Source organism: Clavelina lepadiformis, chromosome 5 (genome assembly GCF_947623445.1).
Source record: "Clavelina lepadiformis chromosome 5, kaClaLepa1.1, whole genome shotgun sequence".
Taxonomy (NCBI): Eukaryota; Metazoa; Chordata; class Ascidiacea; order Aplousobranchia; family Clavelinidae; genus Clavelina; species Clavelina lepadiformis.
In genome coordinates, this window is record NC_135244.1 from 3,993,288 (window position 1) to 4,017,907 (window position 24,620).

Here is a 24,620-nt window from a genome sequence, read left to right on the forward strand (position 1 = left end):
CATTTAGGGTTACCATATTTTCGTGGCCTAAAATCCGGAAACTCTTTAGTGCCCACTAGCGGTTTTTAAAATGATGTATGAACACATTGTCTGTCAATATGACGTCACACTAGCAATGCACCACCTTGACGGTGCGAACAAAACCCGCAGCCCACTTCGAAATCATTAAGCATTAAACAAACGACAATTTCCTTAGTATTCTAATTTGTTCTGCAACAGATTTCTTGTTGAGCTATTTTTCTACTGCTTTCTCTGCTTTATAATTTTCTTCAGCGAATATACGCTCTTATCGTTTCAGACATGTTCTAAAATCTAAATTTTGCAATATCGACCAAGATATAAGGCCTTCAGCTACTAGCCCAGCTCCACTCATCCATGTATGATTGTATCCCAAATAGAGCGCTGTATTGTCGTTTATGACGTAACTATGAAATTATTACCGGTAACGCAACAAACAATTCTAAAAAATTCCGGAGATTTAAGCATATTTTTAGCATTTCCCCCCGGACGCAGTTTGAACACTAAAAATCCGGACGTATGGCAACCCTGGCCTAGCTGTAACTTACCTGTGATTTAAAAACGTGAAAAGTTCAACACAACAATTACACATCAGCGTAAAGACGTGCGTGAAACGTTTGGAGGTCAAAGTTCATTACTCTTCAATGATCACGATGCAATGCCAGCCCCCTACGTCATACGTGTCAAACTCCCGGCCCGCGGGTCACATCCGGCCCGCTTTACAATAAAACTTGGCCCGCAATGCTATTTTATACATTGAACTATTTCCGGCCCGCTAGATCATTGTACAGTATAACTTACTTTTTTCAAGCAAGAAACAAGATTATAACAAATCGCACAATACAGCAGCACAGCAGTTGCCCCATGATACGATAGAATAAACCGATTTATTCTAACGCTTGTAATCTGGGCTGCTTTTTTCTTTATTGTTTGTTAATTCTTTAATGCTTTTGCAAGGAGATGAATGAAACATAATGATGTAAGAGAAAAATAATCAAAAATAGCCCAGTCAAAACTAGTCAAAAACTTCAAAAGAACGGTGTTGTTTCGCTGCCTGTTCCAATTCATGTACTCGTGTCACGAAACGTTCAATCAAGTTTTATCCTTACGGCCCGCGGCGCTAAATAAGTTTTGAGTTTTGGCCCCTGGTGCGATTGAGTTTGTCACCCCTGCCCTACGTAGTATCTTTGATACTCAGGAAAGCCTAATTGCTTGCTTTTTGCGATATGACGATGCACGTAGTCAGCTGTGTGTTTTGTTATTATAACATTGACAAGTAATCCACTTTAAACGAGTCGGAATCGCGTAATGTGCAAACCAGTTTGCTGTTACGTATTGGCTTGTTGCTATAGCCTAGCCTAACTAGGCTATATAGTTTGCCATACGCTTCATCTGCAACGCCCCCGTCAAAAATTTAGTACATTCGCCCCCGTTGGGCTTGTTTTTTGTTTGCGAGTAGTTTGATACGTGGATCAGTGTCATATTTATTAGGGATGTATGATACTGATTAGGCTGAGTCTTGGGTTTGAGGAAGTAGGCCTATGCATATTAACAGTGGCAAGTCAAAATACCAAACTAACCTGGTTTATCAACTTCGGTGAGAAATTTAATTCAGTATTTTGGTAGCTTAATTTAGTAGAAACAATATTCCTTTTCCTTACAAAGCTCGTCGTTGTAACTTAAAAAGGGTCTATTTTTAAATAGCCTATATAGTTATTTATATATACAGTAGACTTCGCTTATTATGACCACCTTGGGACCAGACCATTTTGCTTGTAATATACGAATGGTCACAATAATCGAAACAGCTACAGTACCGTTTGACTACATCAGGATTGATACAGTTAGGCACAAAATGACAAAAAAACATCAAATTCATCATTTATTTCATTAACATTAAACAACAACATTAAAGTGAACGTCAGCAGATGAATGGAGAATACAAGTGGTACAATTACTAACTGTCAACTTGTGTAATTGACCCAAAAAGATGATAAAAACCTGAAAAGATGCAAGTGGTCATAATGTTCATAGACTGGTCATAGTAAACGGAGGATGCTTTATGGCTAAGTTTGAGCTCGTACCAAAATGGTCATATAAAGCGGTTTCTACTGTATATATTTTTTGAAACAAAGCAAACTGTGTCTCATTCAAAGTCAAATTAGATGACATATTGATGCAATTTTATTGTTAGGTGGTGATACCATAAAACTGGATATTCATATCGACCTGTGATATGATAGGGCCTATTCTTGTTCGTACATTATGTAATGTATATGTAAAATGACATTACCTCCATTGCAGGAATCCTGACAAAAGGGCTGTGTGGTTGTTTAGCTCAATAGTTTTTGAAATAATTAAATAATCTGTTGCAATGGATAAGGACTACGACATATTATTTCGTGTAATGATTCTGGGAGATACTGGAGTTGGGAAGACTTGTTTATTGCATAGATTCTGCGAAGAAGAATTCCGTTACAGCCATGTCTGTACGATTGGTATTGACTTCAAGATGAAAACAGTCCTCGTTGATGGAATAAGGGTGCGCATTCAAATATGGGATACTGCAGGTCAAGAACGTTATAGGACCATCACGAAACAATATTATCGTAAAGGGCAGGGTGTTCTTCTAGTGTATGACATCACCAGTGAATCGTCATTTCTTAACATTCGGAAATGGGTCAGCGACGTATCTGAGTTTGGAGACGAGCATGTTCAAACCATGTTGGTTGGAAACAAGAGTGATCGCGAAGATAGCAGGGAAGTGTCAACAGAACAAGGTCAGAAACTAGCTGATGACTTTGGCATTCCATTCTTCGAGACAAGTGCTTACACTGATGCGAATGTTACTGAGGTGTTTACTGACATAGCTGCTCGTGTCCTCAAAGCTCACGAAGAAGAGATCAGACATCCACACACGATTGACTTTTCATCCGAAGGTGATCACAGCGAAGACGAAGGTATTGTTCGAGATCTGGTGAAGTCCAATGATACAAAAAAGTCCAATAGTCTTTTTGACACTGAAAATCCAGAAGTATCATGTTGTGTGATACTGTAAACCTTAGAAATTCATGCTCTATTATATCTTCAAAAACTTTAGGCTGTTTAATCATAAACCTTTTGCATTTTCATTGTTGTTCCAAAAAGTTGTAATTCTGTAAATATTATATATATACATAATACACAAAATGCTGTAAATGTTATGGTTTGATAAAATTTTTCAACATCATTCAAAATTGTGGAACTTGCTTTAGAAGAACTCAGCATAACTTATAATATTATCAAATGCAGTATTCACAAATCAATCTAAATGGGCAATTATAAACGTAGGTGAATTTTTGTAGAATAAATTATGCTTTCCTGATGTTTGAATTTTGTGAACTGAGATTTTCTCTTGCTGTTTTTCTAAATAATATTTGCATATTCTGCCATAAGTATATTGTTGGTCAATATTTGTATATTAAACTGTTTAGATTCTTTGATAAGTTTTTCAACATAGCTTTTTCTTTATCTAGAATTCTTCAAGTTTCTGACTTTTCTTCAATAATGTATGCTCATTAAACTGTTTTAGTGTAATTTTCGGTATGGTACGGTGATATCTTGTAATTAGCAAATGTCTGTTGGAAAATGAAAGTATTTGAACGTTATCGTTGCATGAGTTAGAGTATTGATGCCAATGCATTTCTATTGTTTTATCTGTATGTATAGTTTTTCTCACTACAAAGTTTTGATAGGTGCAGTTGTATTATGTTGCATGCAGGTTTATTTACCACAGTTTAAATTTTCTTTTGCACATATTTTTATCTGTTTCTCGTTTTAAGCCATTACTGACTAGAAATAACTGTTAGTTGTAAAATATGCCAGTCGTCATTGCTTGTAAACATAATTGAGTCACAAACAACTTGCTTCTTTGTGTGCAAAGTGTGAACTAGTAGTAGTTGATATTGCCCCTAATTCAATGCTTTCATCAAAATGAAATTTTCATTCCTGCGACTTATTTACCATATCAGTAGTACAGTTAATATCTCAGTGGTTTGATGTTTTGAGGCAAGTGTGTATTTTGCACATCTGTACAGTTATCTTACATTTGTTTTTTGTTGCTCAACCAGACAATTTTGTGCTCTGTAAAGAAATAATATCTCTCTCTGCTGTATTTTATTTTATTGTAGCATTTTTGTTAAGGTTTTCTTCAGTAAAGATGTTCATTGTGTGTTTTGATGTTATTTCATTCATCATGGCTTGTTAAACTCTTCCAATATATATATTTTATTTATTTCAATCTTTGGTTGTTATTTCTAGAGTTGCATACATGTATGTGTGGCATGTGTTAGTTGCAATAACAATTCCTGCCTTATTTGCTCGCTTCTTGTTTTTGATAGTCAAGATTTTGTGGCTATTCCAGTGCTAGAACCCTTTTATCCGAATGAACAATTAATGTGCTTCCGAATTTTTGAACTTAGTTCTATTTTTTCTTGCTTGCCATTGGTTATCATAATTGCTGGTTGTGACCAATAGAAGTTTTATTCTGTCTCTACAAACAAACATGATATGTACATACCATATCAGCATATAATATAAGCACATCGTTTCAAGTTGGTCTAATTTTTGTTTGGTTGTGTATACACAAATATATATGTAATGTTCGAACATGCTGTATCTATTTCTCAGTGTCTTTGAAACCATGTGTACTTTTAGATACTTCATGTATTGATAAAGGAAACTGGTAATTAATCAAACATGGATGCAGTTGTGGGACAGGTTTGCATTCCAGGTAAATAGCATTTTATGTGTTACCGAATTCTTTTTAGATCAAACCTTGTAGTCAGCAGCATATTGGTATATATTTGTTTTACAATTTTAATTGAAACTGTTTGTACAATATCTTGTCTATATTTGTATTACCTTGAGGCTGTGAGAACATTTTCAATGGAAACCTCAAAGGAATGTTAATGATAAAAATACATGTCATCTAATTTTATTATTCATAATACTGTGTGTACCAGTTTTAAGAATATATACATTCCCTGTCAGTTGTTGTGTCTCTCTCATGTTGTAAAACAATTTAATGGACATTTTTACATTACCAACCCAAATTTTGTATAATAGATATGATCTACTTCCCTCTGCATTTACAATTGTTTTTGCGAATTATATTTGGCCTTTTAGTTAGGAGAAAGTTTTTGACAAGCTCATGTGTTTTACATAGGTGAAAGATTATCCAGTGTAGAGCTGTGTCAAGCTGGTCCGGGAACTTACGTCCGTCAAGGTTACGTTTTTGCGTCACTGGCAGGTCTAGTCGCAAAGGAGCGGGAGAAATCCTCAGATCTGCCTCTTGTTTCTGTGAAGTCAAAAAACAAGGCGCAAAGTGTACCAGAAATAGGTGCCATTGTCACATGCAAGGTTTGTTTCACCTTGTGGGCCTCCATGGTTTATTATCCTTTTTCAGTGCATTCTAATTGCTATTTAATAATGCATGAATCTAAATGTGCACATTAATGGGCCATTGATTTGTTCTATATTAATGTTTTGCATTAATCAACATCTTAAAATTGAGTACTAGCTTGTGCAGGCAGATACCATTTGGAACGTAGTTACGCAGAACATTTGCCATAAAATCTATGCTGCTAATAACAGGAAATCCTCATTTAGCCGATAACTTGTCATTCACCTTGCAATGCTTGTATCTTATTTGAGCGTATGCTTGCAGTATATAAAAATTTTTGGCAAAACAGTTTACTTTTTGAATTCGATTAACCATATGCATTTAATCTAATATCCTCATTTCAAATGCACAAATCAGTTGATTTTACTGACTGTAGTGTGTTTTGTTGACAAAGTCTCTCCCGTACATACTAAATTCTGCTTTGATGTTCTCGTATGTACCTTTTAAATAGAACCAAGAAAATTTGAAATCCCTTGCTATGTGTCATCGTATGATTATTACAGTAAACGCTAATCATAAATCTAACTCATTTTAACACAGATAACCCAGATAACTTCACGTTTTGCGAAATGCCATATCATTGCTGTCAACAACAAAACTCTCTCCATGCCGTTTCGTGGAATGATTCGAAAAGAAAACGTTAGGGAGACTGATCGAGACCGTGTTGAAATCTACAAGTGTTTCAGACCAGGAGACATTGCACTGGCTAAAGTTGTGAGTTTCTACTTCTTGATTGGATAGACAGTAATATAAGTTGTGATGATTTATCTACAGGTAGCAGTGTATTCAACATGTTTTCAATACGTTGAACTTCATGGAAGCGTTAAGTATGCTTTGCAGCTAGATTTTATTTGCTGTAAATTTCTTTCTAAGCTTTCACTCGGAGACGCATCGTGCTATCTGCTTACAACAGCTGAAAATGAACTTGGCGTTGTGGTTGCCCATAGCGACGAAGGAGTGGCATTGATTCCTTTGAGTCACAACGAGATGCAATGCCCAAAGAGTTTTGTAAAAGAAAACAGAAAAGTTGCAAGGCCCCAATCTGAGCATCTGGCTTTCCCAGAGCGGTAGCCAGATGCGGATTATGCTTCAGGCGAGAGCTTGTACTGAGTGAAGCATACTGTACATGGCGCCCAAGATCAGCATCGACGTGGTGCTTTCACAGTAACTTGCAACTGAAAGGTAGCTAGGTGAACGATGCACTTTGACAAAAACTCAAAGTTCATGATATGAAACGTTATTATTAAGGAGCACTTGACGGTTTAACCCGTATGAAGACATCATAACATCATTAGGCCTGTTGTAAGTTGTTGTAAACTATGTTGAACCCGTATGCCAAAAACCATTGAACCTCCTTTACTAGGTTGCAGTTATAATTTCAGTCATTGCTAGATTCTGTTGGGAATCTTTTGTATTTCGGCAGCTTTTATATGTTCATCTTAGGTTGTCAATTATTGTCTCGAGAATACAGCGTAGTTGGCTATTGCTGAGTGTTAGTATTAACCTGTCCATGAGTGATTGCGTGGATGCCCATAAAATTGAATACGATTTGCAGTTGATGGCTTTTACAAACTAAAACCTACAGAACAACGGCGGAAATTATGACTCTTTAATCAGTGATAAAAACTGGGGTCCAACTTTCATCATTCCTGTTATGGCTTATAATAGAGACAAATAATTATGTCCTCGGTGTCAATAGTTTTGTGATTAGAATCGGCGCAAGAAATGGCATACGACACTTGGGTATTTGTTATCAAAGAAAATAGCGAGAAAAGGTAATATCACAGTGTACATGGAGTAAATTCGTGTGTTCTATGGGCACGCGGTAGTTTTCTTTAGTCGGTGGTTAAGTTTAACGTTCAATAGATGCGAGATGTAGCGTTAGACGTCGTCGTCCGGGTCAATAACGTTCATCTCTATGAGGAAGTCGGCCTGTTGTTCGAAGAAGTCCGGTCGACAGCTTTCTGCGAAAGCAACGAAAGCGTTTCTCGTATTCTTCAACTTATCCACATAAGAGTTCTTCAAAATTTCCATGTCACTTAACGCCTTCTCCGTGCTCTGTTGGGTGCGTGCCCTTTCCTCTATTACATCATTAAGTTGTTGCACAATGTTCTGAAAATGGGCGGTCACCTGATCGAAAACAAAATGGCCTTCAAGTGGCAGTTGTTGTATGATAGTTTTAGCTTATGTTGCGTGTAACATACATGTTATCGATTGGGAAGGCAGTGAGCGTTTACGTCACACAAACCTTTATAAACTACGGCCTAATACAGTAGCTAACTGACATAAAAATTTTAAATAATTTTATTACCTCCTTTACTCTCTGATCCGCCGAATCCTTTTCCCGCTTCTCCGCCTCCAGCACCGCTTGCCTCTTCTCCTCGGACATGACCGACCTAAGCTCCTCCAGTTTAAAGAGTTTGTGTTCCTCATCTCGGTTTTGCTGATCTTTTAACGCTTCCTCGTGTTGGCTGAAAAGACGTCGTTTTATGTCCACGATTCATTTCGGATCCAGGTAATATTTCCAGTCCCACACAAAACTAATCGCGAATAGCAATATTTTATGATACTTTTGATGTTTTGACATGCATTTCTAAAGTTACATTTATTTGAAGTTAGAATTGACAAGCGAGCCTGTTGTATCAATATCAGAATAAATGATAAATTCCACCAAAAAATTGAGTTCACGTATATTTTTCCAAAGTTAACTCAATATACTTACGTTTACTACAGTGACCCACTTTGTGTATTGATATTATCTAATTCCCTGTAATTTATACGGGCGTCTAAATCACAAGGTTTAATTATCATTATTGTCAAAAATCGTACTGAGATCAAATTCTGTGAAAATTACTTCCATGATAATACCTTATAAGCTCTTGCTTGTGATTCTGGGCAATATTCCTTTCTTCATCTCTTGCGCTTTGAACGGCAGATGCCTTTTTCTCTGCAAAGTTTGTGTGAAGTTTGGCGACCATGTCGTTTATCTTCCTCTCACCTGCGAGCTGTTCCTCGAACACCTGTTCACGCCCACGTTGTTGCATTATACCTAAAATATAAGAGAAAAATTTGGGAAATTTCCAACATGAAAGCACGCTGAGCGAAGATAATTCATCTTAAGCTGTGAAGCCATGTACGTTATTTAAACTCACTGTTTGTACGACATAAAATTCACGAAGTTTTGTCAACTGCTTTTTAGGTAGGCCTTCAACGATTGATCTATTGTTAGTTTGTTTTTTTTTCAGTCAATGCAGAATCTTGTTTTACTTGTCGTTAACTTTAGCTTTCCTTCCACTCTCGACATACCTTCAACTCTAGATATTTCTTTCTTCAAGACTTTCTCATGTTGCTCATTCAGCCGGGCAATAAGCTTGTCCTGTTTAATTTTCGCCACTTTCAGGGCCTTTTCAACACATTCTTCTTTGTATTGTTCTGCTTGTTTCCAAGCCTCTTGTTTACATTTCTTCAGGGCCTCGGTCTTCTCATAATCGACAAGCTGTTGCGTTTGAAGAGCAAGCTTATTTCCAATATCTGTAGCAACAAAAGTACCGTATCGTTTTTTTTGTAATAAAATGCATGGGAAAAAAACAAAATGCTAAACACCTAAGAAAGATAAAATAATAGCCCTGCAAAGTGCAAACTAATATTGAACGGGAAAAGCAGTCAAAGTCTAAGTAGGCCTATAATGAATTTAACTGTGGTAAACGTGCGAGGTTAAAGATTGATTAAACGAAAACGCATAAGCCTATTCGCTTTTAAAGCCCAATTTAGCCTGATCCCGATTTATTTCGTTTGTCCAGTTATTTAAATAATACGCTTTATAAACCCAAAATCCCGTCGGACAAGAAAACGCGATTGCATAAAGTTGAGCGCATAGATGGGTCGTTGAAGGCTTGTAGCATGGTGTACTTCAAATGGGACCAATCCACGCGTCGTTTCTGTACAGTACACCCTTTTTCACTATTTTTTCTGAGTGGTAAACTTAGTTTCTGAACCAAAATTTGCGTCGCAATATCAGTTACACAGTGGTTGATCGTTGTTACTGCTTTTGCACAATAAAGTATTCTATGCCAACAAATGTTGTTGATTAAAACAATAATCTTGTCTGTTGTCTGTTAGTATTGTGCAGAGTCATCTATGCTTAGAGCAGGAGCGTCGAAAACTCATTTCCCACTCGCTTATAAACCTAAAATTGTCCCGTCCTGAGATGGGCTGGCTTATAAAGCAACGACCACGGTATCAGCAAATATACAGAAAAAAATTTTTACTCACAGAACATAGACGGAGGTGGTGAAAATATGACGTCACCATATGGGATCAACATACTCGAAGGCTGGTGTATAAATTATTCCAATTATAATAACTTAAGTAGCCTATAGTAGGCCTAGTTTGTTGTAATGTAGGCGGGCCAAGCTTTTTGGATTGAAAACGACTGCGCAGGTTCACGATTAGCTGCAGTCAATACCTACTTTTAGTATAAAAATGTCATAATTGACACTTCATGTTACGTGTATTAGTGAAGCAGTCGACCATTCTTGCCTCTAAACTAAGCCAATTACCGGTGTACATCGGACTAAGCTATAGTGCGAAGAGCAAGAGATGACCGTGAGCTGTTCGGCTTAACCTCACCAGTTTCGATATCAATTACGGCAACTGTTAGGTTAGGGTTAATTAGCGCAAGGTATTCTTGTTACCCACTCAAGTAGGCCTACAGTCTTTAACCATATCCTTATAATCTTTCTGTATCTATAGCACCAGCGTCACACATTGCTTTGATATTTTGACGTCATAATTCCTACGTTAAAATTTATTTTCTTAACCACTAAACAGTATCGCAAAACGTTTTCTGTAATTTTTATACTGACAGCTTTTCTTTAACGTTCAGTTAACTTGTTTTAAGACTTGCCAGTTGTAGGCCTACAACTGTTAGAAAACATGTTAACTATACGATATGTCTACCGGTTTTAATAAAAATGTTTCAGCTGAATTGCATATGTAAAAGATAACTTGCTTACCTAATATTGCATCGTGAGTAAATGCTTGATTAAGAGCTGGTTTTGTGTCTTCATATCTTCGAGGCACCACAGGAATTACATGGACAGGCAACGATTCGGCCATCTTGACAATCAAGACGAAGGATGCCTTCGTTGTCAATAGTAACATTTTAAACACTCGGTGACGCTCACGCATCGTATAATGTTCAGAAAAGAAGTTGAAAGGCCTAAAAGCCATTAAACGTTCAGTGCACTTGGCCGCTGCCAACTGCTAATGAATTTAATCTGAATTTGATATTGTTGTGTGATATTTTTGTTATAAGTCCATCATTTTGCAAACTAAAGATTAATTATAAGTCAAACTAAGCAGTTGGCTCAGAATTTGCTTGGGACACCAGAGGAAGCCAGGATTATTTGAAGGGGGCTGAACAACAACTACTACAAGTGCGTAACTACAAACTATGCTAAGCACATTTTCTTCATGAGGGCCAATCTTTTTTCAGATGGGGCTGAGCCTCACGAGTCTGACAAACTGTGATGAAATCTGCTTATTTCAACAAAATTCAGGCTATCCGGCCCATTGTCAATTACGCATGGGTACTGCTAGGACTGGGTAGGTTGGTAAAACCACTTTTAGATAAATATGCATTAGAAGATATGTAAGGTTATTTAACCCTTAAACTGTAATTACTGTTCTGTAACACAAACAGCGATTACGGGCCTCTCAGGCCCAGTAGTAACATAATATGAAAAAGTAAAGCAATCGTATCTCAATTCATTACATCGGCTGTATTCGTTTTGAGAAAAGGATTTTAGGCCAAAGTTGCTTATAAATTTATAATGCACGGATGTAGCCACAGGAATGTGAATGAATGAATGTTTGACAAACACAACCGTAACCGCAGACGTTCCAAACATCTCGCTAACCCGGTTAGCAGCGGCTACACCTAACTATGCACACATATGACATATTTTGGTCGTTATTGAGTGCACCTAAAAAAGAACTCATCTTATCTACTATACAAATGCAATGTAACTTACATGGATTATAATTCTAAAGTTTACTCTAAACTACAACCGGGCCTACGAGGCCATAAATTGCAATTTGAGGTGTACTTTTGTTTTTAGCCTACAAAATTTTTCTGGACTTATTAAGCCTTACACTCCGGCTTTAAGTTTTGCAAACTTAGTTTTGCAAGTTTAGGCATTTCTGGAGCAACAGCTCTAAAATCCAAAAAAGATAAAGTTAAAACAATTTTCTCTCTCACCGGGCTTCCCAGGCTTGTAATAACCGTTTAAGGCTTAGATGATAAATCTTTGGGTTTTGGTTAGATGTTTTCCTTCGCGAATATAAACTGCACGAAACAGACCGCAAACTGTTTAAAACAGCGCCATTTTAAGCTAACTTAAATTACTAATTGTGCAGAATAATCTGTCAAACTTGTTTGTGGCTTCAAATGATTAATAATAATTCAATCAATTCTTTTGGGAAGACGCTAAACATTGAGATCAGACACTAATCCCTTTCTATGACCGTGATTTCATGATGAATACCAGTCAATTGCCAGGCCAGAAACATATCAGACCATCTCTTTTCACATAATTGGGTGGCTCTATTGAGCCAGGGTTAGATATAATAGGAGTAAATAGGGTAATGCCAGATACATTCAATTGGGGTTAATTACAGGGTAAACAACAAGTTTCAAAACTTTTGGTAATGTTGGCAGCGTTAAAACTGCAAATGAAACAGGTCAAGTGTTAGATGTAGGTTGAGGTAGTATGCAATAATCAGCACATTAAAATGAGTTTTAACATGCCTGGTAAGTGGTAACGTAAGTACACACTTAAAAGCACAGAAATTTAGAGTTGACTATTTCACATTATAAAATCATCACTGTATCAAACATACAATTTATCCAGAGTAATTTGAAGAAACGCTGAAATACCGTTAGAAGTACAGTATTATCAGTTTGGTAATAATTTGAGCAATATAATACACAAAGAGTAGGTTTAAAATCAACCAATCGTAAATATTATTGAAAAAAAAAACACTCAGAAATGCCCGTTCAGAGGTATTTTAAAAATTTAAACCTTCTGGGTTGAGAACAGACATTTCTGCCATAAAACTGCAATGAAAAGATGAGAAGAAGCAAACTGTGTGGCAGTATAGCACAGGGAATGTGTATGCATTTAAAAATGCATGAACATGGCTACACGCATCCACAGTGAACACTAAGAACGATTGAGCACAAAATGGAATCAAAGAATGACAATACAAGAGCATAGCAGGCACACAAGAACTTCCGGTGGTAGTAGCTTAGTGTAACAATTTTCACGCAGTATACACATGATTATCTTCCACTTAGTTGAATAACCAACATCAATTTATAATATTGAAATGCAATATTTCCATACATGTAAATTACAAAAACGCCATGTGCAGGACACCTTTTGTTTGGTTGTACAATGGAAAAATATTTTGAAATAGTAAGTGAAGACAACTTTTGCGTTTTAAGGTTAACGCAGGTGTAAAGCAAAGAGCACATGGGACAAAAGAATTGGCAATCAAAATGCTGAGAAACACTGCACATCATTGTTGAACCAACACCACCTTGCCATGATGGTATGGAGGCAAGTAGTTTGTTCTTGTGTTGCTATATTAAACACAAACAGGCACAGTAAGGAACAGCGTACCAGGTGTTTTGAAATAATTGTAAACGTGGTTATTTCAAAACTGGTAGCTCATTTAAAACTTTGCAACAGATAAAACTCTGTTTGTGTCAGATATGCTTTAAAAAATAGCAACTTAGTAATATCAGCAAAGATAAAGACTACAAAATAGCATTAAGACAATTATAAAGGAAAAAATATTCAGCTTTACGTATAATACGAGGTAATAAAATTCCTTTGTTGAACATTTCTTCACTGGAAGTTGCTAGAAAGCTTTTAGGAAAAATCATTTCGGCAAATCAGTTTTTAATTATCATTATAATACTCCGGTAATCAAAAATATCAGATACTTTTCTGCATCATGCCTGGACATTCAGCAACCCTTTCACATGCAATGTGATGTTGTCAAGCTGTGCAACACTGCACATTTGTCCCAGGGCTGAAGAACAGGTAGCATTTACCCAATGAGTAGGGGGTTTAGGTAAGGAATCTGCAGCTGGGGGATTATGGAATCTAGCTCCAGCGTACGCTTCATTTACTTTCAGTTCAAGAAGTGGATGTTGATTTGGTTTAAAATCAGAGGCAGGTTCATCTTTGAATGTTGGACTGTGGGGTATTTTAAAGGACACTTTTCGCTTCAAAGACATGCGGTTTGCCATGTGCCTGTTAACGGGAGAATGACCAGTCGTACCAATATTGAGGCTTCCAACTACAGTTGACGTTGGTGAGCGCTGTAGATAAGTTTTAACATCTCCATTCGGGGATGGAGTTTTACGAGAGGTTTGAAAGTTTGGTCTCTCACCACAAGCACCATTTCTTGACTTTTTGTAGTAGTGATAAGATGATGCAGGAAACTCATATTCGGCAGTGATCTGATTTAAAAACATACATACAAGTAAAATAAATTTCTGCAGTACGAGTATTCTTTAACTTATATATATACACATATAATAGGATTGCAAAATTAGTAGTCTGTAACTTAACAAGCCTTCCATTATTTGTCACCGAGTTTTCAAACTTTTAATGGGCATGATGATACATAATAATTAGTATGACAGTAACAACAACAGCTTGAAGGACCAAGCGTTTTTATTCAAAATGCAACTTACAGGATGAAAGTGATGTCGATCCACTTTTAACATTATGCTTTCAGTGTAAAGAATCAAAGCTGATAACAATCAACAGATTTACTTGGTTTAGAAGTGACTTACAGCAAAGTGCTTAAACAGTTAAATCGCCAATATTGGCTTCTTTCAGTAGCAATTTCTTAATAGTTGTATAGATCTAAGATAAATAAAATAAAAAACAAATGAGAAATGATAGCTTTCCGTGTACCTACGCATCAGATGTACTGTATAAGATAAGTCTAATGAATTGTTAAAAAACAAATATGCCAAACATCCTTGCCAACAAGTTGCTAAATTACACATGATATCAAGTAACCTACAGTTTTATGCTGGTAGTTTCAGCAACCCGTAAGCTGTAGCTGCTGCGTTCTAAAGCAATACTTCTACAGGTACTACACGTTGGAACACCATGACATGCCATCAGTAATGTTTCCTGTACAACTAAGGCAAGCTAACCCTTAGCCCAGTTCATATGTTACGTTTAGAACTTTCTTTTATTAATAGCCCATTAACTGAAGCCAAAAACTGACAAAACTAGGCTAAACTAAGCTAGCAGAACACTTCAGTTAAAAGGCTTCCCTCGTATCCTGATTGCAAACAAAATTGTCCAGGCTAAGCTACAAAAGCTAGTTCGCCACATCAGCCTGTAATTGAAGAAACGGTATGACTTAACGTTCATTCATTGTTACAAACAATCACATCCTAAAACGATTTAAAACCCAAACCCAACTCATGGAAAGAATAAGCTACCGTCCTTGGTCAAAACTTATATTAAGTGAAGGCAACCAGAAAAAAATGTCTACCAACGATAAAAACAACAGGACAACAACCAATCATGGAGCTTGCTTTTAGTCACGTGCAGTCATCCACCAATGGTACTGCATTCTATTAATATCGATGACGTTTCACCGTTGGTCACGTGATAGGCGATATTTCTTTTCTCCAACGAAGAGAAAAGAAGTTTTACGTCAGAGCTGTTGTTGCTTTCGGCAATGACGGATAGAGCACGTACTTTCCCGTTATAGCAGCATTGCTGGAACTCGCCAATTGCGTTTGTAACTGCTCATTGTGTAGTTTCTGCTAAAGGTAAGGTTTCTCACTCATCTATTTGTTTTGCCAGTTGAACATAAACTTGGTGTTGCTTACAAACAGAATATACTCATTGCCTGGTCTGCCATAACAGTTACTCAATTTAAATACGTCGTCATCATGGTGCGATTCCATTACTCTGATTACTGCTTGATAATCACCAATAAATTTAGAACAAAATGCTGGTATCTGGGTATGATACTCAAAGCCAAAACGCTGGAATCAATTTTTGAGCAGACGCTTTGAGTGTAGCCTATTGCAATCACTTTTAATGTGATCGTTCCAGCACAGCGACGCAGAGTAAGTAACATGGAAAGATGGAAGTAAGAACGAAAACTGATTTGTAAAAACCACTTATTGACAAAAAACAAATCTCTAGCCTACCATTTTATTTAAAATACGCGATTTTCACTTATCAGTTTTTAGCACTACGCCCTCAACTTGTTTATTTTGCTTATCACTTTTAAATTATTTACGACGGCACTCATTTAGTACCGCGTCATTTGCACTTTTCGTGTAAAATACGAGAGGGTAACCTTTTGCAAATCCTGCCTGAAAATGCGCAAGTTCTTTTCCATTAATGTCGGTCTTCGGCCTATATTTATAGGCTCACCCCTGTTGGGAAACGCTTGCTGGTACAAAGCATCATTGCGGGATAGAAATTACAACAGTTGGCGCTAGACGTGAGATGGTAATAATAACACGAAACACGAAGGTGCCATCCGCCAATTAACGTTTTCGTGTGACGGTGTGATCATCGTAGCCTACCATGATAATTTTTTAATAGTTTTCCTCAAGGGTGTGTTATTAGCTGATAGTGAACATAAAAAATGTAATCAGCTCTACTTCGCAGGTGCTTATTGTAACATAATGACTAATTGGAATGGAATATTTGGTACCGTAACTTATTCTGGCTGTAGTCATATTTGGGTGTTGTCTTATGATTCATTTTAATCAATGCCCAACTACCACCATACGTGCGCTGAATTAATTCTGTATTCATGTACAGCGTCAGCGTTGTTTATCGCTTGTTTTGATCAACCGAATCCTATGACAGGGGCGGGGGTGGATTTTTCATATAATTTGAGATAGTTGTGGATTTTTATAGCCTTCAAACAAAAGCTTTCTTGCCCTTTGTGTAGCTTCAAGAACGACGTTTCCGAGCATTATATTCGCAGTTGGTTGCTTCACAGTGGGATTTTTGTGAACAATGGAGCGCTTTGACAAAGGATGAAGTGGCAGACTATATTGATTCAGTAGACGCTGTTAAAACTTAAGTTCTCACTTCTCGACGGCCCACCATATGCCGTGTTAAGTTTCCCGTTTAGTTAGCTCCATGTAACTTATCCTCTCGCAATCAATTTGTTTGGCGTTGTTTTCCTGAACAAGCAAATCCCTGTGAATTCGGTTCAGCAAAATGCTATACCTCCAGCGTGTGAATGCTTGTCGCGTCACAACGCTTCGACAACAAGCCAATTAATCGGTCAAATGTACACTGCTCCCAGAATACGGCCCTGGTAAACCCAATTCTAGGAATGCTAGTTTGACTCAAGTAAACAAGTGACGGTACACAACGTTTAACCATGGGTTACAACCATTTTGTAGACTGTAGTTGCCTTCATCATAGCAATACAACACGTGATAAATAACAGCATACTGTAGGGCAGTAGGTTACATGACATATCATTTATATGCAGTAAGTTAAATCCGCATGTTTATGACGTAATAAACGTCATACCGGATGTTACACAAACACCAAGTAGACGCTCAAATTTTGACGTAATTGGTTGAAGCAGTTAATCCTGTCACAAAAATTTCCTGGTAATTTTAAATTACGTAAATATCGCTTTCTCAGACAAAGGTAGACATCAACTGGCTTACACGCTGAATCAAACTTTTTCGGCTACGTCAGCATGTTTGGTGATGTAAATTTGGTGCCGGTTAATTGAAGCATTTCTTAAAAAATTGCATAAATTCCACTGTTCGCGCGAATCTTTTCTCGACACTGGTATTTCCTGCGTATTCTCATAGGTTTGGTCGGAATGTGTTCTTTGAAACTTTTTTATTTCCTGTTTTAGTCATGGGCCTTGCAGTCAAGTTTCTTGATAATTTTATTATAATTATCTCACATTTAGACGGAAAGTTACTTGTTTTTTGCTAGTTTGTAACGGATTAAGTGCGGTGTTTCATATATTTTTGATTTATTTACGTTGCATAGAGGCTGCATTTATCAATGACTTTAAGAAGAAACGCGATGAGATATCTCTATATTTATATCATAACAAAATCAACTAAATCGCCTCTTACGTCGTGCGAAGTGCTTTCCCGGATCTGAAACGCCTTTCAAATAGATGCGTATCTCGCCGTGACGTTGAAACTATTTTAAGCTTGCAGGTTAAAGGATATACTTATTTATTACCTACGTTTAGCGTTTGCCAAAGGTTAATTTAGTCAAAAGTAAAAAAATATAAGGATCGAAGGTTCTTAATCACGATCAAATTATTCCTTTGCGCGTTTTGCTATTATGCAGTACTATATAGTGATAATACAGAAGGCTATATAGATGATATAGAGATTATACAGTGCTATAATAGTGTATTACAAACTTTTCCCAAACCGTTTCATGTTATATTTGTACAATGCTATCGTGTCATATGTATTGCATGCAGCTGTCTATACGATAAAAATATATCTTCTATGAAAAATTTAGTTTCGTTCAGCAGGAATGGCCTGCGGAAGTGCGTAACACGTCATATATGGTTTCGTCTGGCTGCCGCTAGAAACAAAGTTTTTTTGTTGCGGTAATTCCCCCTGATTTTATCAGCCGGGGAATACGAGACGGGGATTGGGATGTGGTGAAATGTTTCAATGTTTGAATAGCTTTTGGTGCTAAGCTTGCTTATTGTTCTGGCGCAACTCCCATCACGTGAAATTGCTACCAAAGTCAAACACGCGATTTATTGCGCCGTTTCAAGCTGGGTTGAAAAACTGTGTCATGAGGAACGACTGTTTGCCTAAAAATTGCGAATCCTTCACTGTTGTCCGTGATTTAAAACGGATTAAACCTGGTACTAAAAGAATTAAATTCACTCGAGCATCAACAAGTTTTGTGGCCATAAACGTTTAATAAAGTTATGTAAAGTTGCGTGCTTTTGCTCCAGCTAAATATAGTCCATGAAACAAGATTTTCTCGGATGTCACAAGTTTCAAAAAATCTCTGTCCAGTTTCTTATGTATCATTTAGCTTGTTTTGTCAACCTATGACGTATGGGTTATCTTTTGTTGTTTAGACTAAAATCGTGTAGCTTGTCATTGTTTAAAGCTTGACTAACTCTTTTCCGAGTTGAAACAAAAGACATATAGGTTATCCTGTATTGTGTTTCGGCATACTATGCCATTCTGCCCATTCCAACGCTAAAGAAACGTTGCGTTTAAAGAAAATATTTTAAAACCCGCTTAGCCAGACTGTTCACAGTCAACAGGCATGCCTGCATAGAAAATGGAAATAATAATCATATTTGCTTGATATTCACCTTGTCTGTATACTTCAAATTGTCAGCGTCCTTTTAATTACACTTTGTCGACACCAAGTGGTAGACGACAGTCGACCGCTTAAAAATGATTTTTCGTCTGCTCTTGAGTTGGACAACCAACTTGAGCATGTAGTTTATATGCAAATTTTTAAACGTCATAAAAGCTATCGACATAGCGAAACACATGCAATTTCACTGTCACACACAAAGCGTTTAAAGAGCAAGATATAGCATGCCAAATATAATGATATAACGCATTGGTTTAATATTATAGAAGGCGTTACAAAACAACACAACTTCACATCAAGTATGGAAATCAGGTTAAATCACTGACAATCACCTTTAATCTAGCGTTCAACTATAACTTTAGTTTGGGCATTAGAATAGTACATTACTATAAAAAACAATTGCAACATTTATCAAAAAGAAGTCAGTTAGGATATTATTAAGCTGTAGAAGTTAGATTATTCCGAATTAGAAATTAAGATCGGGACCCATGTTGAAAAGAGCAGTTGTCGTAAAAATAACGGAAACGCTAGTAACCGCTGTTGTCCATCACCATCATTGTCCAATACAACCATTTTGTAGCTCACTACAAAAATTGACCTTGTAAGACTTGTATTGATTGAAACAGTATTTTGAAATTAATCCAATGAAGCGAATCAAGCTATTTTGTGCAAACTACTATGAAGCACAAGCGTAATCTTATAAAAAAAATTTATGTCTTTGAAATCAATTTTAGTTGCAATATCCTTATACGCCTGTTGTTGTTGGAACTATTTAATTTTTCTTATTGCAATAATTCTTACTCCTAACTTTAACGACCTATTATAATCTTTCGACGGGTAATAGCAACCCACTAAAATTAATTTGCGGTCCAAAATTGAGTCGCGACCCTTGTGATATGAACCAACGGCAAAACCTTTCTCTCGATTTAAAATTCAGCAAGCAACCAGCGTGAATTTTCCCATGTTACACTTGTTACACACTTACACTGTTCGCTAATTATGTTACCGTCAAATTTACCACATATTTTTAGGGATAGTTCCGTAAAAGTTTAGTTTCTCTGATTCAACAAGCACTTTGGTCAAGTCATAACTGATAATTCTTTTGTTCCTTGGCGCTACCTTTCCACGAAACTGGCAGTAAATGGACCATTTTAGGGGAACCCCCAACATTACGTCTTTACATCACTGCCATTACATTTATTTAAATTGATTTTTGAGGATTTTTGCGCTCCGTGCATTTTGGACGGGGTAGCCAAAAGCGGGTGTTAAGCAACATCCATTATAGCTCGAAACCTAAGTTATGAAAGTACTTAATAGAGTGTTCGTTTTTCCCATTCATCTTGACTAGTCCAAGAAAAAATTGCATCATCTCCAGGCGCTGAAAACTCTATTTTTGGCGTCTGGCTTCCACTTATAGGAGAAACGCTGGTAAGAAGTTGGGTCTGCAGGCAAGCATAAATCGGTTTTTCTCGTTTTTATATTCACGTGATGCCTTTAAAGCGGGTCAATATGTCGCCAACAGTATACTATAAAATCTTGTTGTCGAAACGCACCTGCTAAACAAAATAGCAAAAATATAAATTCTACAACTTCATTTTTCAGCAACTGTGGCCCATCTTATCACACATTCCTCTACCAGGCCCGCCATTAAGCTTTAAACGACTTTTTCAAAAAGACTCAATTAAATTAAGTTTTGGTTTGGTGCTTGAACCAAGTTACAAGTGACTGCGGAAACAAGGGCTATTCGCAACAATGGGCAAGGTAAAACAGCACATTTAAAAGAAAACAAAACTTTTATTCATGTGATAAAAAATCTTAAAAACCAGCGTTTAAAATCAATCAAATGTAATAAGGTGTCGCAATCAAATTTCTTTTTTAACATGTATAGACAAAAGATGCAAATACTTGATGCAATAAGATAATACGAAAATTATTCCATGAGCAAGCTTATTTACAAGAATATTCTTTAAAAGTTTATCGGAAAAAGTTTGTTCAAAAATCATGACGTACAGATCTGCATCAGATCATCGTAAGTATAGCAGTATTTAGCACATATAGGCTACTTGCCTGCATAAAAAGCTAGACTTGTTAATCTTATTCTCATGTGCTAAATGAATTTTGATGACGTGCTGCGGCGTAGGAAGCATTTATCCAGTAATCAGGAGGAGCGGGCAATGAAGCGGGGTCTGGCGGGGGATAACTGAATATAGATCCCGCGTAGGCTTCAAGTTTTTTACGTTCATGAATTGAAGTATGCCGACTGCTTTCAAGATCAGAACCACGTTGAGTTGAGCATGTTGAATTTTCCGATGTTTCAGGAGCAACACTTCCTATCAAAGACATTTGTTCCTCATAACGCTTGGCAACGTTTTCCTGTTTTTCGCGCCACAGCAAAAGTTTACTTTCACGAGTAGGGACTTGAGTGCTACCGCCTGCCTGAACTTGTCTCGTATTAGTTCCAGTTGACTGTGTGGACCGATGATTGGATGCAGATCTCTGATGAAAAAATTAGTGGGACGTTGTATAAAAATCTGCGTGTTTTTACTTAACCAAGACTGCTAGGTTGAAAAAAGACTGTAGTCTGAATAGTAACTTATGATGAACTTACGCGAGACAATTGATAACGATGTTTTTGCATTCTGACTTCAGCGTAGTTCGGCAAGCCTTGATAACAATCAATAGATTTTCATAAAAAGTTAATTGTAAAAGAACAAATAAAATGAACAATATAACTATTCGCACTTTCTAAAAGAGATACAATAATTTTAACAGAACTCCTTTCATCCTTTTTCTTTAGAAGATTTAAGACTTCCAAAACAGTGTAGCAGTGTGTAACTGAATAGTGCGAGTGACAAGATTTAGAGTTAGTTCATGTTTGATCAGTTGAGTAGTAACGTTTGTAGTTCAACCAGCTCTCAGCCGTTTAAATCAAATTGTTAACCACCAACTGAAAACCAGGTCCGAGAACTAATTTTAACGGCGATTCGTGGCATCAAAGATGAAACTACGAAAACTAGTACATTAAGGTATGTAGTGGCGTGTCTGGCCAGAAGTATAGAACAATAAACAAAGCTTCAAATACTACGATTCAACAAACAAAAGCAAACTTCAGTGAGAAACCTCAGCGCAATTAATCGGAACCTAAATATCTCTAAAGCTAAAACAGTCTTTCTTACAAAAAGTTGCAGACCCAACGCTAGTTTTGTGTAATTAGGTATGTAAAGCATTCAGCGATGATTAGCTGCGACGAGAGGGAGAAGCAATTAACGCGGTGCGTAAACCGTGCTGCAAAATTAATAAATAAAAAAGTGCCTAAGGTAACAATGGTGATATTATTTACGATGCCAATAAAAACGTTGTTTTCATGCACGCAATACATTGGAGTGTATGGTGTCGCAATAATTGACCACAAACACAGCACTCACGCAATACGCTACCAGCCATAGGCAATAACTGATTTTGATTATAATTTTTCGCAAGTTTCGATTCTTAGGAAAGGATTGGGTTTAGTAAGAGAAATTCCGTGTCTATTCCATCATTTGCAATCTTTTTCATAACAACAAAACCAACCCACCCTGACGCTGTATGGTGTATGCTCATTGAACCGAAGCAATCGTTACATTTTTTTATATGGGATTTTGGGTGCGACATCGTGATAAACATAGAGTTGCCCGTTTTAATTTGCAGTCTTAAAAAGAAACGACCCCTCACTAGGTATTGTTGATTTTGCACTTATATTATTTGTTAGTTTACACGAATATTCTGCTCACTTGATACATAATAATTGGAGAATTTATTCGGATTCGCATCAGCCCGTCCTTATTAAACACAGCCAAAACACCACTTTCCGTATTCCAAAACCAGTTTCGATTGGTAACAGCAAATAATTGTTAAATTTCCACAACTCGTCTTTTCCATGTTATTAATTTGTGTGAAATATAAAAACCATCTGGTTTTATTACAATTCTTCAGATTACGTGTTTTTAAATAGTTCTTCATTTAAGTTCTTAAACTTTAGTAGACAAAATCATGTTTCTAAAATCAGTCAAATCGTCATATTAATATAATCTGGTAACGAATATATTTACAACGTACTTGTCTGCGTCAGGTCTGGACATTGAGTAGCTTTGTCATGTGCAACGCTGTCCGCCATTGCAACAACCACTTTGCCGTCCATCTTACAATCATACCGGCGGTCGGAAAGGCGCCCGCGTTCAGGTGGACTTGGTGATGAATCAGTGTTTGTGTAAATCCCGGATCTATTTGTAGCACAGACTTCCCTTTCTTTTCTTTTGCGAAATTTTCGCTTTCTTCGTTCAAAACCAGGAGCACGTTCAGCAAGAAGACTTTCATCCTTCGAAAACAATTTATTTACAAACGTTGGTCAACGCTGCGGCCTGTGTGACACTGAAGAAATTTGCTGACGGCGTTTGTTGCTAAACTTACAGTGGAGTCTTGGAAGTTTGGTCTAGTGCAGTTTGAATCTTTCTTCGGCTCTTCAGAACGATGAGTGGATGAAGTAGAAGAATTAAACGTGGGAGAAATCTGATGTAAAAATAAATTTGTTTAATTCTATAGTATTTTTTAAATCTAATATCACCCAGTAGGAGAACAACTCTCGACAAAACTGTTGTAAGAAAATATCAGTAGCCTATATCAAATTCTATGATATTTTCTAAGTTTTGTGTAATCCAGTATATTTATGTGCCAGATCGATGACGAATCCGAATTTGACACCTCAATACAAAACACTTTAGTTCGGAGTAAAAAGCACTAGAGCGAGAGCACTGAAGATGGAAACATTTTAACTGCAGTGCCGAAGTTTTTATTCAAAACTCAACTCACAGATTGAGGGTAACGTCCATTCATTTTCAAGATTCTGCTCTCAGCGAAATGTTTCAATGCTTGATAACAATCACTAAGTCAAGATTTGGTTGTGAAATGAATTCCACAAAAAGGGTTCAAATAACACAAACCAACACGGGATATGTTCAGTTGCAATTACTTAGATGTTGCACAGACCTAAGATACAAAAACATATAACAAAAATAAAAACTAAATTGGAAAGCTTGCTGTGTAGCAGTATATAACAAACTGTTAAAGAAATAGCTGCTGTTTGAAAACTTCTAAATTATGTTCAAGTATAGATACATCAACATCACAGCAGCGCGACTTCATTACCACAGCACTATATTCGTGTAACTAGGATGACAATTCGTCGCATATTTCGTATGACTGTAATATATTTGGAAGTCTTAATTGTAGGTCACAAAGATATATTATAAGCACTAAGTAATATACGTATATATATATTTAGGGTTGCCACTATTTCACAGGAAAATCGTGCGTTTCAAGCAGGTTCATAGTTCAAATTCACAGTTTCTTTCTAAACTAAATTAATGTAATAATACACCTAAATCCACTTTTTAATCTACATCTAACTTCAACAAAACCTTAAATAGCTAAAATCAACTTTTTCAATGCCAATTCTGCTAATCTAGCCGTCTATATTTAATAACGGGCTGCGTAACCTACATAGGGTGAAATGGTCACTTTATATAACCAAGACAGTTGAAAACAGTACAATTGTCAATTTCTTCAAAAAAGAGTGAAAAGCTAAACCAAACTACTAAACTTTACCAATATGGAAATATAAGCAAAATGCTGGTTGCTGCGTGAGATCCGCTAACTTACAAAGACCGAAAACGCTTAGGCGGTCGCTTATTACAAAGAGTTCC

General features: G+C 36.7%; 5 protein-coding genes and 1 long non-coding RNA gene across 7 annotated transcripts; 3 read left to right on the plus strand and 3 right to left on the minus strand.

Annotated features, from left to right (window-relative positions):
- The first annotated feature begins 2,307 nt into the window (after window positions 1–2,307).
- Window positions 2,308–4,714, plus strand: LOC143459851 (ras-related protein Rab-15-like). The gene has a single exon (XM_076957153.1). The coding sequence runs from the start codon at window positions 2,393–2,395 to the stop codon at window positions 3,074–3,076; it is 684 nt and encodes a 227-aa protein (XP_076813268.1). The 5' UTR covers window positions 2,308–2,392; the 3' UTR covers window positions 3,077–4,714.
- LOC143459852 (exosome complex component CSL4-like) lies at window positions 4,673–7,009 on the plus strand. Its single transcript, XM_076957154.1, has 4 exons — window positions 4,673–4,789; window positions 5,225–5,418; window positions 6,002–6,175; window positions 6,335–7,009. Exons 1-4 carry the CDS (start codon window positions 4,756–4,758, stop codon window positions 6,530–6,532), a joined length of 600 nt encoding a protein of 199 aa, XP_076813269.1. The 5' UTR covers window positions 4,673–4,755; the 3' UTR covers window positions 6,533–7,009.
- A 130-nt stretch (window positions 7,010–7,139) lies between these two features.
- Window positions 7,140–10,632, minus strand: LOC143459850 (uncharacterized). The gene is made up of 5 exons (XM_076957152.1): window positions 10,477–10,632; window positions 8,768–8,992; window positions 8,330–8,510; window positions 7,773–7,932; window positions 7,140–7,591 (listed from the first exon to the last, which is right to left on the minus strand). The coding sequence occupies exons 1-5, from the start codon at window positions 10,622–10,624 to the stop codon at window positions 7,343–7,345; spliced, it is 963 nt and encodes a 320-aa protein (XP_076813267.1). The 5' UTR covers window positions 10,625–10,632; the 3' UTR covers window positions 7,140–7,342.
- A 1,678-nt stretch (window positions 10,633–12,310) lies between these two features.
- Window positions 12,311–14,995, minus strand: LOC143460862 (uncharacterized). 2 transcript variants are annotated; one of them, XM_076958521.1, is made up of 3 exons: window positions 14,573–14,995; window positions 14,235–14,409; window positions 12,311–13,997 (listed from the first exon to the last, which is right to left on the minus strand). In XM_076958521.1, the coding sequence occupies exons 2-3, from the start codon at window positions 14,265–14,267 to the stop codon at window positions 13,485–13,487; spliced, it is 546 nt and encodes a 181-aa protein (XP_076814636.1). In that variant the 5' UTR covers window positions 14,268–14,409; window positions 14,573–14,995; the 3' UTR covers window positions 12,311–13,484. The 2 variants fall into 2 exon arrangements, with proteins under 2 accessions (XP_076814636.1, XP_076814635.1); XM_076958520.1 differs by having other exon boundaries at window positions 14,235–14,995.
- A 244-nt stretch (window positions 14,996–15,239) lies between these two features.
- LOC143460262 (uncharacterized) lies at window positions 15,240–17,959 on the plus strand. Its single transcript, XR_013117854.1, has 3 exons — window positions 15,240–15,338; window positions 15,515–15,641; window positions 15,949–17,959. It is a non-coding gene; the product is annotated as an uncharacterized LOC143460262 (long non-coding RNA).
- Window positions 17,960–20,656: 2,697 nt separating this feature from the next.
- On the minus strand, window positions 20,657–23,899 carry LOC143460175 (uncharacterized). The gene is made up of 5 exons (XM_076957589.1): window positions 23,728–23,899; window positions 23,329–23,427; window positions 22,978–23,236; window positions 21,491–21,546; window positions 20,657–21,378 (listed from the first exon to the last, which is right to left on the minus strand). The coding sequence occupies exons 1-5, from the start codon at window positions 23,749–23,751 to the stop codon at window positions 20,983–20,985; spliced, it is 834 nt and encodes a 277-aa protein (XP_076813704.1). The 5' UTR covers window positions 23,752–23,899; the 3' UTR covers window positions 20,657–20,982.
- Between the last annotated feature and the right edge of the window lie 721 nt (window positions 23,900–24,620).

Excerpts from the sequence above, each read along its gene's own strand:
- LOC143459851 (XM_076957153.1), top strand. The coding sequence starts at position 2,393 with ATGGATAAGGACTACGACATATTATTTCGTGTAATGATTCTGGGAGAT.
- LOC143459852 (XM_076957154.1), top strand. The coding sequence starts at position 4,756 with ATGGATGCAGTTGTGGGACAGGTTTGCATTCCAG. Across the intron at positions 4,790-5,224 it reads GGGACAGGTTTGCATTCCAG|GTGAAAGATTATCCAGTGTA; the intron begins GTAAATAGCATT and ends TGTTTTACATAG. Across the intron at positions 6,176-6,334 it reads ACATTGCACTGGCTAAAGTT|CTTTCACTCGGAGACGCATC; the intron begins GTGAGTTTCTAC and ends TTTCTTTCTAAG.
- LOC143459850 (XM_076957152.1), bottom strand. The coding sequence starts at position 10,624 with ATGTTACTATTGACAACGAAGGCATCCTTCGTCTTGATTGTCAAGATG. Across the intron at positions 8,993-10,476 it reads TACTCACGATGCAATATTAG|ATATTGGAAATAAGCTTGCT; the intron begins GTAAGCAAGTTA and ends TTGTTGCTACAG. Across the intron at positions 8,511-8,767 it reads AGAAATATCTAGAGTTGAAG|GTATAATGCAACAACGTGGG; the intron begins GTATGTCGAGAG and ends CTTATATTTTAG.
- LOC143460862 (XM_076958521.1), bottom strand. The coding sequence starts at position 14,267 with ATGTTAAAAGTGGATCGACATCACTTTCATCCT. Across the intron at positions 13,998-14,234 it reads ATCGACATCACTTTCATCCT|ATCACTGCCGAATATGAGTT; the intron begins GTAAGTTGCATT and ends TTTTTAAATCAG.
- LOC143460175 (XM_076957589.1), bottom strand. The coding sequence starts at position 23,751 with ATGAATGGACGTTACCCTCAATCT. Across the intron at positions 21,547-22,977 it reads TCCAGACCTGACGCAGACAA|GCTTGCCGAACTACGCTGAA; the intron begins GTACGTTGTAAA and ends ATTGTTATCAAG. Across the intron at positions 21,379-21,490 it reads ATCGTTATCAATTGTCTCGC|AGATCTGCATCCAATCATCG; the intron begins GTAAGTTCATCA and ends TTTTTTCATCAG.